We start from the raw sequence: 21,481 nt of genomic DNA, 5'->3' as shown, positions 1-21,481 counted from the left end.
GTGGTGTTTAGTATGTGGTATGAGTGTTGTTTTTGGTGTGTCGTATGAGTGTAGTGTTTAGTATGTGGTATAAATGTGATGTTTAGTATGTGGTATGAGTGTAGTGTTTTGTAGGTGGTATGAGTGTGGTGTTTAGTACGTGGTATGAATGTTGTGTTTGCGCGTGTGCGCGTGTGCGCATATGCGCGTTTGCGCGTGTGCGTGTGCGCGTGCGCGTGCGTGTGCGTGTGCGTGTGTGTATGTGTGTGTGTGTGTGTGTGTGTGCGTGTGCGTGTCTGGGTGTGTGCGCGTGTGCGTGTATGCGTTAGTGCGTGCGTGTGTATGTGCGTGCGTGTTTGTGTGTTTGTGTGCGTGTGTGTGTGCGTACGCGTGCTTGTTTGTGCGTGCGTGTGTGTAATGTGTGTTTGTGTGTGTGATTTGTTTGTGGGAGTTGTGTGTGCTTGTGTATTGTTTGTGTTTTCTGTATTTTTAATGTAGGTGCGAGTAGGGAGTATGCCACGTTGTTTGAATGTGCATAATTGTATGTATATGCGAGTGTGAAGTATGTAATTTTGATAGTGTGTAAATGTGTATTAACAAACGGGGACTATGCACCGTTGTTAATGTGCTTATGTGTATGACCAAACGGGATGTATGTTTCATTGATAATGTGTGTATGTGTTTTAGCAATGTTACGGTAATACTGATTACAATTAATATTTTGGCACTCACCAATCATTTGATATTTTTGCGTTTTCTGCTTATAAATACACAATTACAATCTTGTTATCAGTAAAACAAATCCATAAATGCATTATTTAGTAGTTTATTGATTTTGAATAAGAGTGTCACTGAATGCAAAATCATGTCATGATATATGAAACGCGTTGCTGCACTGGTCTAATAATGTTAATATGTGATGCTCGTAGATGTGAGAGAGTGGTGTACTTAAATATAGGTAAATTTCCATAAAAGATCATTTTTAATAAAGGTTGTTTAAGCTCAGCTCACTATTTTATTTCCAATAACTTGCGTAATATTTACTTCTATATGAGTTTTTATACTTAAGATAGAAATTATCTTTATGACAATAACACTTAACTTTTTCTCATTAATCAAAATTCAATTTAAGTATGTATTTTTGCTAGTTGAAAGAAGCTACTTGTTAAGCTTAATGGGTTTCGAGAAATTAGGGCTACAAGAATCACTCGAGCCAAAAGTCATAAAACAGCATATTCTACCATGTTTCAATATCCGAATAATCACTGCTGTCGTATGACGTTGTCAGTATTTCGTTGAGATTTTTTATTCTTATACACTATAACGAAATATTAGTTACATTTTAGAAACATGGTTTGTCTCAATGTTCTTATCTCAATAGATCGCAGGAAACACACAAAAGTATACAATGAATGACCTGTAATGTATATACCATAGGAAAAATAGAAAACTTTGTTAAAAAATATTTATATATTCAAGGAACACCAACGCCAATGACACTTTGCAAGAATAAGGTCGAGGTAATGTAATAGTATGCCGTCGTTGCCGGCGTCTCGTCCAAAGATGGCGGATGGTGAACATATCCACAAGATCATATGTCAGTACGCAGAAAGCATTGTGGGATATTGGATTACGTAAACAGCTATATAAAGTGTGTTTAAATGAGGTTTGGTGGTCACGGGCCTGGCCAATCAATTTTTATTGTTCTGTGTTGTTAGCATGATGGTTAAGGTATTTAGAAAAGACAATTGAGGTTGGAATTACATGCCCAGCCCAGGTATTTAAATGTAATATTTGATGGTTTAAGTAGCTTAACAAACCTATTTTAAGCATTTGTGTATTCAATCACTTTCGTGCACGAAGACCAAGATTGATATTTTCTTTAAAGAAAAAAAAACTATCAATCTTATTGAAGGTGAAAAAAACAACAAAGATTGTAATTGAAATCTAGTGCATTCAAGTCCGAGCACAAAAGTATGTGTATTCTGATCAATTCCTCATTCATTCATTGTTTAGGGTTTTAAGAATTTATCATCGATCATTCTTTAACATAATTGTGAAAATATTTATAAGATCACGGCTAATATTGAGGTACTAACCCAAACATCATTAACCACGCAGACAAACTTTTCGTTTACCCGCCTGCTTACTTAATGTCCATAGCAAACGCAAAAAATGCAAACACCTTTGAAAAATTGTCAGATTATCTCTCCGGACTTTTTGGAATCAAACCACAGCCACATCGAGTGTACATGTACACAATGGTCTGTTTTTTTTAATAAACTTTCCTTTTTATCAATAAAACGTTTCAATGTTCATTTACTTACTGATTTATATATACAAACCCGGTCAAAATGTCTTTTGTATTTAATTGTTTGATGTTTAAACATTATAAATAGTCCCGATATACTCAAATTTTAAAAGCAATTCATTTTAGAAATGTTTTATGATCAAACCAGCAAATTGTAGAAAATCTTTACTAAATAGGTGGAGACGAAACACATTATTTATATATCATTTATGGATTATTATCAACCATACATATCAATCATACATTACAGACGAATTCATAATCAACAAAGTTTGCAAAGTTTGAATAGGTACCCTTTTAGTGTGCACAAAATAACTGTGAATATATTATAACACTTGTATGATTCACTGGATTTGATGCATTACTAATTAAGTCGATGTTAAACATATCAATATTAAATTTAACTGCCCCTGATTAATTTAAATGTGAATGTACACTAATTTTAATAAAATCATAAAAGTTTTTTAAATAGGTTGAGGCGCTATTTCAGCCGAAATAGAGTTCAGAATGTTCAAAAGCAAATACACGCCAAATATCTGAAATTGCATTGCTTTTTTTGTACTGGCATACGGCATACATCAATCAAATATATACAAAATCAAGGTGCTCGTTTAATTATTGGACCTTGGTCGGTACTTAGACTTGTTAAAATCTAAAGATTTTCAGCTTTTGATTTCGGTTGACTGTAAATGAGAGACACCTTTAATACAGTGACAGTGGTGTACTTAATATGGGTAGGTGTCACTGTTAGATTAATATTGCATACTTCGCTCAAATTACCTAATTGAAAGTTGGTTGTAAAAGAAAATAATTTGAATTTCATTTACCTTTGATGACAATATCATCGAAGTCAAATATTATTATGTCAAAATTATAGTGCAATGATATCAGCCGTAAATATCTTAATTGCTCTGCTGATATTTAAGCTTGGTTTAACATATATTAATATATTCGTTACGATCATGTTTACCACCTGACTTTGACAATGGCATAGAATGTCGATCAAATAGATTCTAGTTGTCTATTTTTCATTTATTTAAATCAGTTATCATAGTATCATGTCAAAATTTACGCCTGGAAGTGAATGTGTGACGATGAAAACGAAAGTTTGCTGAAAGTACCGGATACGAGTTGTATGTTCAAACCAGTTGAAAAACCAAAATTAAGAATACTCTAACCTGCAGCTCCGACTCGGTCACCTTGAGTTTCAAAACGTCAGATTTATACTGGACACTACTGTTAAGGTAAATTATTTTTTTACCAGTTCTTTATACAAAGCTGCGTAAAAACAGTGATTCATCCCATTCTTTGATACGATATTTCAATTTGAAACGGTAGTTTTAAAGACTTTACCAGAAAATAGTTCCATGAGTTTTTGGTAGGACTCAGTAACATCAAGGAATTCGCCAACAATTATCGGCTTGAAGCGAAAGGTAAAATATAGCTGACCATGAATGGTTTTGATGCATAATAAACCCGGTATGGTTATACTCACCCAAAAATAAGATCATTATTTTTTTATCAAAATAATTTTTTGCTTTATTTTAACTTAAACGATAGTTATGCATACGGATAATGAAAGGCTATATTTAAAAAATATAAGTACTGTAATTTTGAGTTTCGTTTAAATCATTTCAGAATACATGGTAAACTAAACTTTGAAATATTGACATGTCTTTTTAAAGCGGCTTTATTTCTTTTCGCCACTATCTTAAATAATAAGTAACTTGACACCTCCTTTTTAAGTTGCGTGCGCAATGTTATTTTGTACACCTAGGAGACACGGTAAACACTGCTGCGCCACAGTGTTACCCCAATTGCGCATTACCTATGAGGAACGAAAGATGTGTTCAAATAAATGGAAAGCATTTCAAAAATATTAACTAGGCTCATGTTTTCAGTGATTCAGGTATGTGTTTTTTTTATATCTAATGTATTTCAATTTTCATTTATATTAATGTTTTGTGCTGCACAAACTGAAGGATATGACGTTTTGGTCTCCAACGCATGTTCTAGTAGGTGTATAATTCTGTTCTTTATGTTTGCAATTTACGAGTCACACTTCGATTGAAATTGTCTGCAAACAGTCAGTATCGTTTTAAAATTATAAAATGTTTAATATATACAACCCGGTCGAAAACGCTGTAATGCTTTACTCTGTTCAATAAACTTGACTGTTAGTAAAAACATACTTATTTTACAACGATTGTAACTTGACTGTTAAAGGAATGAAACAGAACTAATCGGCACTTTCCTGCATTTGTCTTGAAATGTTTTGATGCCCGGAAACTGTCTTAAAGCTGCACACTCACAGATTTAACGCTTTATCAACTTCTTAATGTTTTGTCCTGGAACGAGACAGATTATGCAAAAATGCATTTAAACCAATTATATTAGACTGCTGACAAAACATTAGATGCATATGTTTCTATTTAAGTTCAAAAATGGATGTTCTATACATTTTTGCAACATATGTTTTCGAACGGAAATATGCGATCTATTGTTTTATCAGCAGTCTTTTATCACTGGTTTGGAGATATTTACGCAAATTATTTATCATTCCAGGACAAAAAATAAATAAGCTTGTAAAAACGGTAAATCTCTGAGAGTGCAGCTTTAAAACATGTATCAAACTGCTTTCTTGAAATACATTATTAATATTAACTCCATAAATGATGGTACTAAGATAATTAAGAAACACATGAAACAAAACTGTGATACCCTAGTAATAGTTTTACGCTTTATTACCTACTTTTTGCATATCATATGACATAATTTCTACATAGGTGTGGGTTTCAAAATGTTATTATTCAAGAATTCAATATACAAAATGTATTTACAAATCAAGATGCCATGACCTACAAAAAGGAAGTATTTAAGCGTTCGACAGGTTTTTAAACGTATGTCCATACCAATATGACATATAGGACGTTAGAAATATTTCCTACTATAACAATCCTTTTATTATTTATTTCGATTAATTTCATGTCTTGACACATTGTTATATAATTACTTAAATTGCACAAAGATATTACACAAAGTGCTTTGTCTTAAATAAATTACATACTATTGATTAATAACAAGATCTGGATATTGTAAACGCTTAAATAAACGAAATGCTAATCATATTAAGCCCGTCATTAAAATTGGCCTAGACGGTTTGGTCTTATACACTGTGTTCAAGTTTGAGCAAGATTGGTTTAGAAATCGTAGAAGCGGATTTTGAGCTTGTCCGTAGCTTGGTTGATGTCAATGTTGTAGTAATGACGAGATCTTGTTATCATGTTAAATGTGTCCTGGTTTAAATTCGAAAGATGGATGCTTTAGACTTTACAAAATAACAAAGTAATATCAGCTATGAAATGTCTCTTAAACTTCTATTCTGGAATTCAATATTTTGGAAATATTTTGGAAATTAAAATAAATCAATGGAACTTTCATTAAAACCAATGAAGAATTTCAAATACCAATGACATTGACTGATTATATCAGATAGTTATAGCTTATTAACAACGGAAATATTTCATACCCCAAACAAATTGTTGCATCACATTTTGTTAAAAAAACAAGGGCTACCTTTCATCATGCAACATTCATTTGTATATATTTTTGCTCAGGTTATCAGGTTATATACTGTGAAACCGAATGACGTCGGCGATCATAACTCTGGTGTTGTCATATTTTCATGACGCTTTTAACGTCAGGGTGTCGGTCGTTCTTAGCATTGCAAATGTTTTGTTGAAACCTTTACGTAATTAATACATTATTACACTGTGAGATTAATTTAAGTGGTATTGACTATGGACTTCCTGATAATGACCATTTCCTTTTCTTTATTTTCACACTCTTATTAGATTACTGCTAGAGTTTTGAAAATCAATTAACACCATAGAACCATTGGTGCCTTTTCTTTTCATTAAAAGTGTTCGGACATGCTGCACAACGTAAGCTCATTTTCTTTTCGAATAGTGCTTGAACAATACTTGTACTCATTTTAAGAACATGACGATAACAGAACAACTAAAATGTTTTGGGATTTATTTGATTGTAGCTAAGGCGAAGACTATGAATGGATACGATCTTACCCTCCAGAGTGTGTTCCAACAAGACAAACGCATTGTAGACCAACGTATTGTAGACCAACGCATTGTAGACCAACGTTTTGTAGACCAACGTATGGTGGAACGAGGACATTAGTCTGTCAATATTGAGCGTCAGACTAAAACAATATATTTGATTGCAAAACCTTATCGTCATTGAAAATGCTTTTGTATTCAAGTACCAATTATAGAGATAAAATTGACAAGATCAATGTCTTTTTAAAAGATATGTAATTAAGTATTGATCGTATCTTTCCGTTCCATGATTCTACAACGTCTCTATTGAAATATGGTCGATATGATATTTGCATGCAAACTTAAAGGATGACCTCCTACCTCAAGACCAATTTCGGGGTTGTCGAATTTTACCAAAGAAAATAAATCATAAGAATAATTAGAACGTCATGGGATATGGTGAATAGCTCACGTACATTTGTCATTCAATCAAAATTGATCAAACTAATATTGGCACTGCACAACATGGTGTAAAATGCAGTCTGTGAATAATGTTATACATAAAGATTTACTGACAAAACTGCAAAATACTAACAATTCATCTACGCCAGAAACTGTTTTGAAATTGATATGCAATTGGATTTAACTTTGATCACATTGTTCATGTGTTTATGTTACATGAACTAGGAGGACACGCAGTTAGATATTCTTAGCAGCAGACGATTTTCAAAGAAAGAACGGGTAAAATTTCAAACAGAGGCGATCAAGACCTCTTTCTCTCTCTTTCTCTCTCTCTCTCCCTCCCTCTCTCTCTCTTTCTCTCTCTCTCTCTCTCTCTCTCTCTCGCACGCAAAATTATAATTTCGACGGTTGAAGACACAATTTCTTCAAATAAATACTTTTTGAGTCATGTGTTGAAATAAACTGGTAGGAATATTGGTCGTGACACCCTTACTTTTCCCGCGTCAGAAAGTAATGGAGTCATCCCACATACCACACCTCAGAATCGTTGCTTTGTCCGACTTTGTTCTGAAAATGCTACTTCTCAAAATGTATGCCATGTGAAAATCACAAAGCAAAACGACAAAACACACGAAAAGTACAACGCAAAGGCATGGATACATCGCCAGGATCGTCGTTATTTAAATATATTTAAATGCTAAAATGGACATAATTCCTTATCTTGTTACATTGATTTTGATTTTACCGCTTTCTCATTAGTATGCAAGATGTCATCAAGGGCATTTACGATATACCCGAACGCTTTAATGGAGACGATCGTTGATCTCCGTAATTTTGTAAGAACCCTCCGTCCTTTATCGCTCAAAGTTTATGTTTGTTACATTGATATAAATACAAGGGTTTCATTAAAGTGACACTCTTTTTCAAAATCAATGCTTACGCATTTATGACAAATATACATTTAAAGGGATAAACCTTTAATTACTTACTGAATAATGCATTTATGGAAACTATTTATAACTGATAAAAAGATCGTATCCGTGAATTAAATAGCAGAAAACGCAAAAATTGATAATGATTGGTGAGTGCTATAACATTTGCTGTAAACTACTATCGTCTCATGAAGTAGAACTACCGTTTTTTTTTTGCTCCTTTCTTCAAAATGAAACCTTTCAATGTCTTTGTGAGATTTTTTATACATCATTTCATGTCTGTGTGATTTACCAATTATGCTCTGGTTAAACTTATTAATCGTATGTAATATATATATTATGTTGAATATAAAATTTATTTGGTTTCAAAATGACTCGAGCTGAGTAAATAGTTATTCGGTGTCCGTTTAAATCACAAATGAGCATACCTATATAAACATCTTAGGACCAGTCAATTTATGTAGACCAGTCGACTGTTGTATAACCATACACGTCAACACAAGTCGACTATTTTATAACCATACAAATAAAAACAAGTCGACTATAGTTTTTCCATACACCTCAAAACAACACGACTAGTGTATAACCATACACCTCAGCACCAAGCATTTAACCAGTTAACATTCATACGTTTGACTGTTTCCATAGGGTCATTATGTCCTATAAAATATTAATTTCTGTTTCAATGTGTTTGTAATAGTACTTTTTGTCGGCCAGTCCGCCGTTTGAATTTGTAAGCAATACAGAGCCATTAAACTAACTTCAGTTGATCAAAAGTCATCGCTTGCATTTTCAACCTGTTTGCTCTTGTATAGTTATTGTTATGTGCCAACAGCCATTGTTTTGTAAAGCATTAACACTATTTGTTGATGTTGTTAATGTATTTTTGTGTCATGTCAAGTTTATTAGCCTGAAATACTTTATCTCACGTCCTATAAACGTTTAAATTTTATTTCTTGACCAGACTGTTGAATAATTATTGTTTGATTATAAAAAGGGCTAGTTTCTCGTTCAACAAAGGCAATGCGTCCATACAAAACTCAGACTTCTAAATGAATAATGCATTCTGTAAAAAGTTGATCGAGACTTTTATTCTGTTCCAATATCTTGAACTCTTTTCACTACCAATATCAATAATTATAATGCCAGTCATTTGTATCTAGTCGACAGGATTGTAAGCCAAACGATCGATGTTATAAGTAATTAGTTTATTCATCTGCAGAACATAACATTATGTGTGATTTAAAATCATGTCCGTCATTAAAAATGTTTTTGTATACAAGTATCTCTTTTGGAATAAATTGACAAGCTCACTATTCTTTTTCTTTTTATTAAGTATCGATCGTACCTTTTCAATCCATGATTCAACAGCGCTTTGTTGAAATATGTCTTTCAGCTATTCTGTTCTAAGTTGCTTTTCAGTATATTTTAAATTTCGGAAATCATAGCTTACCTCCTACCCGGTGTCTTGGTCACGGAATAAATGAGATCGTAATCAAAATATGAACGTCATTAGATATGATGAAGTATGTAACTGCCGGGGAGAGTGGGGTATGGGATAGACTTGTTTTAAAACATATTGCCGTGAATTTCTTGGTAAAACAGTATCAGGCTGATACTGTTTGCATTTATATTATTTGCCGTATTAAGAGCGTTCGTGTTACATCAAGTGCTCTTACATTGATATAAAGAGAGAATAATTTAAAGAGGACATGTGAAATATATATGTGACATATGAATTGCTAGAAAAGTGTGTAAGTGCATTTGGAAGGTAATTTTGCATAACAAATAGACGGTATACTCTCTTCATGGATAAGATATTGCCTTTTGTTATAAATATTAACATGTCTTACAGCTCGTGTTATAATTTCTATCACTTTAACAAACTGTTCTGCATCCAACAAAAACTGCATTAAATTCCTCGCCTTCGAAAAGAAAATGGAAAATAGCTAACCTAACATAGGTACAGTAATGGTACACTTTGATTAAAACACATTTTTAAGTCACGCATTTTTACTGCGGATTTACAGTTAACCTTAGCACAGCCACGGAGCACTTTGACGTAAGAAAACGCCAATATATAACGTCACGTTACTTTTTTCCAAATATTCTCGTATGCAGTTCACGCACGTGTTGTGACGATCTACCCATTTCTTGTAATTGTCATTGTACCACGACTTGTCATATGTAGCAACTGTAGATCGTACGACCAGGGCAAGCTCCTGCATATCAGTGTCCACGTAAATCCCCCTTATGGCGTGGTTAAACAGCAAAGTCCACGGGGGCGCAATCGGTACTATAGGGTGCGTGCTTCAAACGTTCAAAGCCAAGGGAAAAAAATATTCATCAGTATATCCGCTGTGTGAAGGTGTCCTATTGATAAATGATATCCTTGATAATCGCCTGAGGACACTTCTTTTGGTATGTGTTTAAAAAGTCACTGCTTATTACCTGAAAATATACAAATTAATGTGAAACTGTATGAAATGTTTTCAGCAATGCTCCGTTCCTTGTGAAATGATTAATTAATTGTGTAATTTTGTTTAAAACTCTTTTTATTTAATTAGATATAAATAGGTTTAAAAAAATCTGTCAATACCTTCTGATAATACGCGGCATTGACAGTTTTCCCTTCCGGTTCCTGGTCCTGTAGGATCATACCTTTAGAATCCATAAAGAAAACATACTTGAATTTCTAAGCAGATTTGCATACTTTCGCCTTCTTTGGTGGTGGTGAGGTCGGGTGTTTCCATACCATGTATTGCTGTTTGGTTTCGGGTTCATATAATTAAAGCCAGGTCTAATCCATTGTCACTATACGTTTCAGGAAAGCATCATCCTGGCGTTGAAAATGGTCCAAAAAGGCACTTGATGCGCTGGTTCATTTTCTTTCTGCTCATCGTTCAGAAGCTGGGACACCCATCGCGCAAAGACTTGCCGCATACCTAGGTTTTGTATTATGGTCCGATACACAGCATTTGCACATACTCCAGTAATATCAATTATTTCCCGAACGGTTTTTCTGCGATCAGTTTTTACAATATCCCAAACCCATGCTATGTCGCGTTCAGTCCTTGATGGCCGGCCCGTTTTTTTAAGGATCAACCACGCCATTTTTACCGTCTCTGAAACGCTTATGCCATTTAAACACAAGACTTCTGCAACATTTTGCAGAACACGCTCCATAAACGTCAGGGTTGCTGTTGGTGTCATTCACGTTGTAGCCCAACGTTTAATAACGGAACGTTGTTCCGTCTTTAACGTCGTATCCATGATTATGGCTGAGCGCGCTCCCTACCTTTGTGTGTAGATAATGTCGTTAAAAATTCAAATGTCGAGTTATGACGTCAATATGTCTGATGAATACGGATATGATGTCATTAAATGTTTAGACATCAAAGTTTTCAGTACCGACTATGCTAGGTTTCTTTAAGAATAAATTTCTTTCATAAACGTTTATATGTTGATACATTGTTCGATGGTTTCCTTTCTTTTGTAACGTAAATATAAAACGATATGCATTTTATTACTTGTCAACAAACTTTATGAACAACCCTCGTAGTGAATAATGATCAATAAATGATTCACAAGGATGTTAAATTTGTTTCAAGGACAAACGTTATAATAAGTTTTAACTTTTAATAACCATACATCTGTTTTTCCAAACGATGATACAAAATTCTGCCTATGATTAAACTTATGTGTATTATAATGGAATCGATAATATATTGTAAAAGTTCAATGAAAAATAATTTATCAATTTGAAATCAATATAATTAGGCCTATAAATAAGCCTATTCATGCAAATTTGATACTGTTCATCTTAAACCCAATTGCAAACTATTTACAAGGAGTAAACATGACCTGTTGCGTCAGAATGCCTAATTGGCAAATCAGTGTTTTCAAAGGTTTAGAATCGGTGTATATAGTGGACGTTATAAAAGCACCTTCTTTTAAAGATTTTCATTTCATTTCTGCTCGACAGAATCACGCATGCGTATTGAACATGATTTAAGCAAAGTGCGCAGACTGTGATAAACCTAGTAATGAGAAAGACGGGTTAAGAAATGTTTAACTCTTCCCGAAGGATGAATAGTTCACATAGAATTAAGTTATTCGTGCTATCGTAAGAAAACACTTCATTACATCATTGAACACAAGTTATTTAATATTTTTTGTTGTATTGCATATAGTAAATTTAAGTAAATAGTTGTGTTGAGTTGAATAGAAATGTTTTGAATCAAATATCTACTATATTTACGTTTGATATTATATTACGTTTTGCGACGTGCCGATATACATATGTGAAACCAAATTCGTCGGCAATTAAAGAGTGGGGCGTATCAAAGGAAAATATTTAACCTGCCAACACTAATTTAAAATATGACTGTATATTAGTATGTTAATGCCAGTTTTTTTAATATGTATCATACATGTATCGTGCTTACAGGCGTAAAATCCATCTGTCCCAAGATATCAGTGTTATAACTGATAGTTGTTTTAATTTTATGCAAATGTTTTAATTTTAAGCTGTGCAAGATGGATTAAAGTTGCTTTTTATGAAACAAACATTAGACGATAAGAAAAATGCTTACATCTAAAATGTACGTAAAACCCCTTTTCTACTTTTAACATATAAGTATACCGCTAATAATGTAAGGGTATCAAATTTCTTCACATGCATACATACTATTTTGAAACAGAAAAACGAAATAGAATAACTTAGGTTTTTTCTGAATGTTTTTATTTCATTGTTAGTCAATTGTGTGCGAGATGGCATTATATCAATCATATCAATTCAATCATTGTCTAAGATACTGATTTAAGCTATTTAAGTATACCTGCAGTACTGATTTGTTATGTATTTATGTGTTATTATATTCTGAATTAATTTGCCCCTTCGTTCTCAATATTGTGTAATATATATTATATAAAACTCTTCTTGTCATGAATTAAGACATGCGTTGTAAATAAATTTGAAATTGGTAACTACATAGATAAGAAGAAATAGACTATTCAACCAACGCCTTAATTATCTCTGTCAAATAGTTTTGCAAATGATATTGAGTGTCCATTCAAACGAAACTCTAACCTTCACGCAACTCATTATTGGCAGATCTCATTATGTGAGAGCTGAATGCATAAGGAAGTATAGGACAATGTTTAGTTATACTCTGTTAGCAAAGTAGGCGATCATTTCTTTATCAATGAACCCACTGGTGGGAATATAATTCCTTTATTCAATTAACTAAACTAAGACAAGCATTATTGTGTAATTCTGTTTACAGTAATTTATATTTTGTAACATGTTGAAGAATGTTATGTAATGATGATTTACAATTTGTCATGTGTCAGTGCTGTTTAAATACAGGATGGCATGTGGCAAGATACCCCAAAGCGGGCTAACTGCGCAATTGAACCATTTCCTGTTTTTTTTTCGTTATAACCGGCAGTATTGATAATGAACGAAGCCTTCATTGATGATGTAAAAACAGCGAACGATACACTTTTGACGGTTTTGATGAATGCAAATGAAATGTAATCACTTAGATACAAATATATTATGTATCATATGTATTGCCATTACACTTATAAATTATTAAAAAAGTACAAGTATAAACCTCATCAGAGCAATCTTCAATGTGAAAATAATGAAGATGAATAACATGTAACTGATCATGTAACTTAAAGTCCTTAACGACCGGATACAAACTGCTGCCCATGCAAACGAAATAATGTAGTCAGAATCATGGATGTAGAAGAAGTATTGACACTCGGATCGTAAAACACATATTAACGTATTTTGATGATCATGAACACCTCATTTAAATAGGACCCACTGATATTTTAGTTTCACTTCATGTGGGAACAAACTAGCAATATACCTTAATTAGTTGCCCTATATCTCATTTTTTTATTCAGATAGAGATATAGAAGGGAAACCAGCCAATGAATATGTCGCATATGGGGAAGAAAAATAATATTTGGTAAAAAAGGTTTAGACACTGCTGACCCTTGTGACCTGGTCGATATAATGGACAGCTATGATGGGCAACAACACAGATTGTCAAACGACAATGATAGTACAGGTAATATAGTCTAATGTGTATTTTTCTGTTATAGTTAATGTCTCACACTCGGACACTTTTATGTTGATGTTCTTTGTTGCGTGTATGCGATAAGATAATATATGCCAAAACACATTGTGAAATAACCGGTGGAATTGCAACAAAGAAAATCGCTAGGTATTGAACAGCATGCTTCATCATCTATTAAACCCACAGTAGTGTCATTTTCAGATGTATGTTCTCCATAAAGGGCTGTATCTTCCGCATCAGCAACGTAATACCCTAAGATAACTCGTTCCATATATGTATTTTCCTTACCCGTTACACAATTATAAATAAGTAACAGCCAAGCATACTGTTTTACACGTAGTGTGTTTCAAAAATATGGCTTATATGTTTGTACATTGCTCAATTCCCCAGTTCTCTATGTAGCGATCATTGAGGAACCAATTGTTTTCACTAAACGAAAAACATGATGCAACCTGTCACACGCCTTCAAATTATCAGTGGCAACTTGTGTGCTGAAATAACATATCAACTCGCTTCTATCTACAAAATGTTATTAGTTAATCAATGATGTTCAATAGAATTTCTTTTCAATATATTAAAACCGAAGTCTGCTTAAATGAGTAAATGCATTATGTACGGGTTGTACAAGTATTATTCTTTCAAAATAAGTTGTGGTCACTTAAAACCTCATTTCAGACGGATCCCAAGGAGGGACAAATCAAGATGCAGTCGACGTTGAATCTGAGGTTATTGTATCACTTTAATTGCACTTTCTACATGTGTATGAGGCCATTTAGCTCAAAAACTTTTAATTTTGAAAGACACATTAGACCAGAGAGCACGTTGAATATCAACGCATCATACTCAGACAGATGAAACATTTGTTCCAATTTTATTGAACGCCACACGGAAAAAAGGGTGACACACGGCAAAAACTGACAAACCGTTTATACAATTTAAATACCACAAAAGTAAACGCATACGCTTGCAGGGGCGCGTTCACACATACGCACACACACTTACGCACACGCACACGCATGCACGCACACGCACACGCACACGCACAAACACGGACACGCACGCACGCGCGCGCGCGCACACACACACACACACACACAGACACACACGCACACAGACACACGCACGCACGCACACGCAAACACACGCACGCTCGCACGCACGCACGCACACACACACACGCACGCTCGCATACGCACGCACACGCACGCACACACACCGATAGGCCCAGCGATGAATACTATGTCACAGATTCACAAATAATCAAATACGTTACAAGCAAAGGTATATTATTTCATTGAGAGAAATAATCCATCTATACTAATATTTAATCAAGAACAGTATACCATTTCAGAAATATCATAATGATAGTATTCAAATGAAATGGTAAAACTTTTCGATATGAGAGTATATAACAAGTTATACCTAATATAAAAAAGTGTGCTTAGCTTGTGGATGTGATTAAGATTTTAGGACATATCAATTGCATCTGCATAAACGAGATTTTGTTTTAATTTGATTTATTTTAATTTTTCTGTGTTGATTTGAACTGTTTTGCATAATGGTAGTGATTTTTTAATTTGTTTAAATGTTTCTAGGTTTTATTACTTCGATCCTGAATACATAAACCTTTTTAAGATATATTTCAAATTTATATACGGTATACTACAAACGCAGTCCACTTATATGTTATTATTCCTTTTAAAAATTTTGTGCTATTAAAACGTACACATTCTTTATATATATTTATTGCCATTCAGGATGGAACACGTATAATATATAGTAGGATAAACGGGCAGGGTGCGACTGAAGAGCGTAAGAATACATTTATATTTCATGTAATATACGAACAATATCTTAATAGAATAATTCTTAAGTTTCTATGAAAGTATATAACCTAATTTATTAAATGTGCAAACACAGTACGTAAATATAGTAGTTTCACATTAAACGTTTACCGTTTGTTTTAGACAATAATCCTGATGAAGTGCCGGGACACCGACATGAGAGCTTTTCAGAGGTTTTGAATTCTTATATTTCAATAATACTACGTATTTGTCAACAAGATTCATTTTATTTCCATTAAAGTGTTTATCATTATCCACTTTAACACATTGACAAAGTTAAATAATGTAGATCGAATGTGATTGTACATATTTGCAATCAATCACCACATTTTTTCAATGACAAACCTCTGTCAATTTTTGGTAAGTGTAGAACAGAAAAAAACAACAACAACGGATAGGATAAAGTTTTATTTGAATATTGTAATTTATTCATTTGTATAATACGCATATCACTAATGAGTTCGCTTTATCTATAATAGGAAGAAGATTCCGAAGTGCCAGTAGAACGTAAGCCGCAAAAGTTCCATGCAGTTGGTAAGTTTATCAAATGCAATCGTTTAACGGAAGTTACAAGGACGAGCGCAATAGCAATAATACATTGAAAAATACAGGAACAAAACATAATGACGCAGATAAGCTTAGAAAATCAGTCTATATTTTGATCGCTGTGAAGTACGGCCCGTTTCAACAAAGACGATGTGCATTTATCTTACTGAAAAATACCCTGTCCCGAAGCGATGTGTAATGTTTTTGTTTTATATCCAAACATATACATTTGAACACTTTATCTTCTGATCATTTTGTTATTAACAATTTAAGCATGCACAAAACTCAATCTGTAAATGTGTAAAAAAAACATTTAAAAGTGTAGTTGTAACACTGTATCAATCATACATCGGCGGTGAATCGAAACGTTGTATACAGAATGCCTACCATGCACTTCTCATTTTCTTGATCCTCAAGACTTCTTTGCAGTTCAATGCGATGTCGCATTATCACGACACACACTAAATGTTTAGTTATCAAATGATCGCAATGTTGGTTTTTTAAGGTAATGGCTAGAAGTAAAAGTCGCAACGATGTGCGCAACATTTATTTTATGAACACTACCCAATTTGAAACTATCAAACCTTAGCATAAATACTTTGCAATCCTGGTTGAACGTGTCGTTGATTCAAGGTTTTTTTCTAAATATTGACATAATACAGTTATGCACAAGAACATCAAAGACATAATATTAATTTTACTACATTTTAAATTTATTTATATGATGTTCTAAATAATGTGGACGTACAGAATGTATCCACATGTGTTATGACAACGTTAAGTTAGGGTTAAATTTAAAAATAAAAACGGCGTTCTCGCTAAAGAGTAGGCTTTTTAATAGCCATATCAAATGCTATTGATATAGTATCATCTTTAATTAAGAACAACACTCTTCGCTGAACTTGCGACTCATCCATACATTGTCTTTTTCAATACCTTTCAGATGAACCAACCAGAAGATAAATCTGTATACTATGAGGTGATAATAGAAATATTCTACATTTTAGGTTCATTAGGCTGGTTACGTAAAACACTACCAGAGGTAAGTATTGAAGTTTTGGCATTTAAGTTAACTCAACAGTTCAACCGCGGATTCAAACGGTATTAATAAAGTCATATATCTGCTTCATTTGTTATATAAACAGAAATAATACATATGCAATTTTCCTTTCACATAAAGCGACAAAAAATTGTCAGGAGGATGTTGACACAGGTATTTGATTGTTTGTCACCAAATTTATAGCATAATGTGCGAATAAAACATGAACCGCATTACGATTTTTCTTTTAATTTGTGCACTTATTCATATAATAACATAATATAAGTATCATATACACATAACCAAAATTATATCAAGAAAAAACAAAAGTAAGCAGGCATTTCTTTTGAAATTATGTATAATAAATAGATAATTACATACAACGCTTAGTAAGGAAATACGTCACTGCGAAAAGAAATTTAGGCAAATACTGATAATGATTTAAACGTGTTTCATGAATCATTTTTCGATTTGATTTATTTTCATTTAACGTAAAATGATCATTTTTTTACTCAGATATCCAGCTATAATAGACATACGCTGAACTATATCATGCAGTACATAACAATACTCAAAAATGAGGGAATGAGCAACATGCAAATTGCAATACAAAATGATTTGGATGTTTGGAAACATATGGAGTTAAACGTGGCGTTGGTCGGCGATGCGGGCTCTGGTAAATCATCCTTAATCAATGCTATTCTTGGCTTGACAGCCGACGACGAAGGAGCAGCACAAGTAGGGAGTAGAGAAACTACCTTAGAAGCTCAAAAATATGTTCACCCTAAACACAAAAATGTGGCCTTTTTTGATCTGCCTGGCATAGGTTCGCCAACCTTCCCGAGAGAAAAGTACTTAAGGAAAATTGATTTGGACATGTATGACTTTTTCCTGATAGTTTCACGGGGGAGATTCCGCGACAACGACAAGTGGTTTGCAACAATGATACAAAGGAAAAACTTGCAGTTGTACTTTGTTAGAACATGTATTGACCACGACATTGTAGATGACAAAAGAGCTCACCCCAGAACGCACAATCAGCGAAGATTAATAGCTGAAATACGAGAAGATATCAAAAGCAATTTACTCAAAGCCGGTCTGAATGAGGAAAAAATACACATAGCACTTGTAAATAATCACAACATACTTGAACATGATTTTTCAGATTTGATGAAAGAATTAATAAAAAATGCCCCTGACATTAAACGAGAAGCTGTCATGTATGCATTATTTTCTCGTTCAAAGGAAGTCATTGAAACAAAGGTCACAGCATTAAGAGAGCGGATGAACAAAACAGCGTTGATTGGATCCGTCGGTTCACTTGTGCCAATTCCAGGAGTAGGAGAGGCAATCGAAATTATGACAATTTACAAAGAAACTCAGTTCTATCGCCAGCAGCTTCAAATTGATGACAAAAGTTTGGAAGAATTGGCAAAAAATATGAATAAGGATTTAAACGAATTAAAACAGAACGCAGACATCAAGTCAAACATACTGTTTGCATCTACACAATCTTTGGTGAAATTTCTAGCGATTTGTTTTGCATCAGAAGCTGTTGAATCGGTGATTAAAATATCTATTCCATTTATCGGAAGTGTTATTTCAGCATTTATTAGTTTCCCAGTGTGTAAGACATGTCTAGAAAAGGTGTTAGCTTTGTGTGAAAAAGAGGCCTACGCCTTAAACAAAGAAGTTGAACACTGGCTAAAGCATAAGTCCCAGGAATAATATCGTTGGAAGAACACATGTTCAAAGTAGATATATCCGTTTGATGAAATTATACATTATTTTGTTGACGTGAAATCGATATAGACCACCATTCCATCTTCGTGTTGATTATTTCAGAATAACCTGTTATACCAAATATTTTAAAATAACGGAATAAGCAAACTGTCAATACTACGCTTATATCCGAACTCAATGCAAGAAATTGCTTCGTTTTATGAGTATTGAGAATATACATAATGCATATTATGACTCATACGAGATGTTTCAACTAATAACATACGACTTTACAAATAACATTTCTCGCTATGTCACAAACTGAAACAACATGGTTTTGATGGATAATAGAAACGGTAGAGTTAACCAGGTCACACGAACGGTCACAGAAAGCCATGATCAGTCAGCAATCGTTTACTCCGATATTAGACTTGCCGTCAATGCACCAATCAACAACCGGAGCTCAAAACAATCGGCGCAAATACCAGTTAATGGGAATTTTATCGTAAAACACTGACAATATTAAATGGATATGCCTCGCTTTATTGATCAAGTTTAGAAACAAAAGGCAATTATTAAAACTTAGTGAAGTAGTGATTCGTGTAATAATGCTGAATAATTTGACAAAATGTGGAACAACTCTTTGTCGGTGGATTATTAAAAGGGAAACCTTTGTAATATGCATTTCTTTTGTTATGTCTTACAACGACAGTAATGAGCTTACTCTTGGAAATAATTAGATATTTGGTGTGTTTGTTTATTAATGTATGACAAGGGAATATGCTCAACACTTCTATGTAGAGCATACTGAAAATAGCATAATGATTGTTTTTATGTATTCATGAAATGTTGACAATCATGGTCTGTTCATGATATTCGTTGTTTTCAATTCGGGGAACTTTAGATTAAATTTCATGTCACATTGTTTTATCAGTTATTATTTTCCCCTTAATTTACTATTTATAAGACGTATACTTATGCACGTGTACAAATACTAGTATTGAAATTGAAGTAGACTAGCTTGATGTTGAAATATGTGCATATACTTGTACGAATAATGTCAACATATACGAGCAATTTTATAATATTTAGTTGTGAATGTTAGTGTAAAATAAAATAAAATACTTCCCTGGTTGTTTTCCTGCAAGGTAATTATACTTCAGCCTCATCTGTGAAATTGTGATCTCTAAAATGCAAAATGCCACAAATTAAGGACAATGTAGCGAGAAAGGAAAGTTGTCCATTTCAATGCTTCATTTTATACTAGGAGCAAGGTGTTTTATCGCCCTTGATCATCTACTTCAAATCATAACATAAGCACAATACCAAACCATGTAAGCTTTTGAGGCCAACTAGTAAGGGCTAAATAACATCACATATGGTAATGTTTTATCGTATCCGTGTAAAACGGAAATATTCTCAATTCCAATATACGTCCAATTGCTTTAAGTAATAAGGACACAGCTTGAACAAATCAGAAAATACCTGATACAAGAGTCTTGTATTTTGTAAAGGTTGTATTAATGTATTTTAAGTTGATTAATTAAAGAATTAATTGATCAGGGATCAAGGGAAAATGCTCAACACTTTCACATCTTGAAAAGTAATATGATATCTTTTTATTAAAAATGTGCTTTTTACAAAATGGTGGAATATGCATAGCGAACGAAAAGTGAGTCAAAATGATTAAAGTTAAATTATACAAGCAGATTGTACTTTTTTAATGAACGTCAACGTTTTAACATATCAGTATTTAGTTACCTTTAATATCCTCTGTATTTTCGCACATAATTTATAATATTGATTTAAAGACCTATTTATTAGGGCTCGGCTTAACACGCTGCTCCATCTGCCGTCAACATAAATAAACTTGGAAATACGCATTAGTTTGTAAATGTTACATTCAAACAAATATTGTTCAAACGAAGCGGTCAATGAAAGTTATTAGTATACGAATGCAGAGTGGTTTTGGCAGTAATATATACTTGCAAGTTGCTCTATTCTGATAGAATTTGGGAAACAATATTTTATCAGTTTGCACGAACCATTGCTTTTAAGCACCGTCTCGTAGCTGCTAATACATATTGTATCAGAAACATTTGCCTTATGCACAGTAACATGGTTATTAAGGTTTCATCGACTGAACAGAACAGAACAGTTTTTTCACTTAAACTGCATAGTTTATTGTGAAATATAATTAAATTTATACAAATCCAGCTACACGACATAAGGTGATGGCAAGGACGGATATTATCAGGAAATATACAACATTTCACAAAAATGTCCCACAAAAGCATGTTTTACTTTGTAACTAATATTGGTGTATTGAGTGTTTAGTTCAAAACATAGTAAATAATAACATGATATTTACTGTTCATTCTTCAGAGACAGCCAGAGTGTTTGATGTTTTAAGGTATATGACCACGTTCCTCCGAAAATATAAATGTCGGCCGATTTTAATGAAACTTGGAACAGACAATTGTCAATAACAGT

General features: G+C 33.4%; 1 protein-coding gene across 3 annotated transcripts; it reads left to right on the top strand.

Moving 5' to 3' along the window:
- Positions 1 to 4,076: 4,076 nt before the first annotated feature.
- LOC128222210 (interferon-inducible GTPase 1-like) lies at positions 4,077 to 20,057 on the top strand. 3 transcript variants are annotated; one of them, XM_052931134.1, is made up of 9 exons: positions 4,077 to 4,199; positions 10,567 to 10,688; positions 13,662 to 13,828; positions 14,513 to 14,562; positions 15,595 to 15,649; positions 15,805 to 15,854; positions 16,161 to 16,215; positions 17,235 to 17,269; positions 17,783 to 20,057. In XM_052931134.1, the coding sequence occupies exons 3-9, from the start codon at positions 13,774 to 13,776 to the stop codon at positions 18,992 to 18,994; spliced, it is 1,512 nt and encodes a 503-aa protein (XP_052787094.1). In that variant the 5' UTR covers positions 4,077 to 4,199; positions 10,567 to 10,688; positions 13,662 to 13,773; the 3' UTR covers positions 18,995 to 20,057. The 3 variants fall into 3 exon arrangements, with proteins under 3 accessions (XP_052787094.1, XP_052787095.1, XP_052787096.1); XM_052931135.1 differs by lacking the exon at positions 10,567 to 10,688 and having other exon boundaries at positions 4,103 to 4,199; XM_052931136.1 differs by lacking the exons at positions 4,077 to 4,199; positions 10,567 to 10,688; positions 14,513 to 14,562 and having other exon boundaries at positions 13,692 to 13,828.
- Positions 20,058 to 21,481: the final 1,424 nt, after the last annotated feature.

This window comes from Mya arenaria, chromosome 16 (assembly GCF_026914265.1).
Source record: "Mya arenaria isolate MELC-2E11 chromosome 16, ASM2691426v1".
NCBI lineage: Eukaryota > Metazoa > Mollusca > Bivalvia > Myida > Myidae > Mya > Mya arenaria.
The sequence above is the reverse complement of the archived record's forward strand: the minus strand, read 5'-3'. Positions and strand labels throughout refer to the sequence as shown.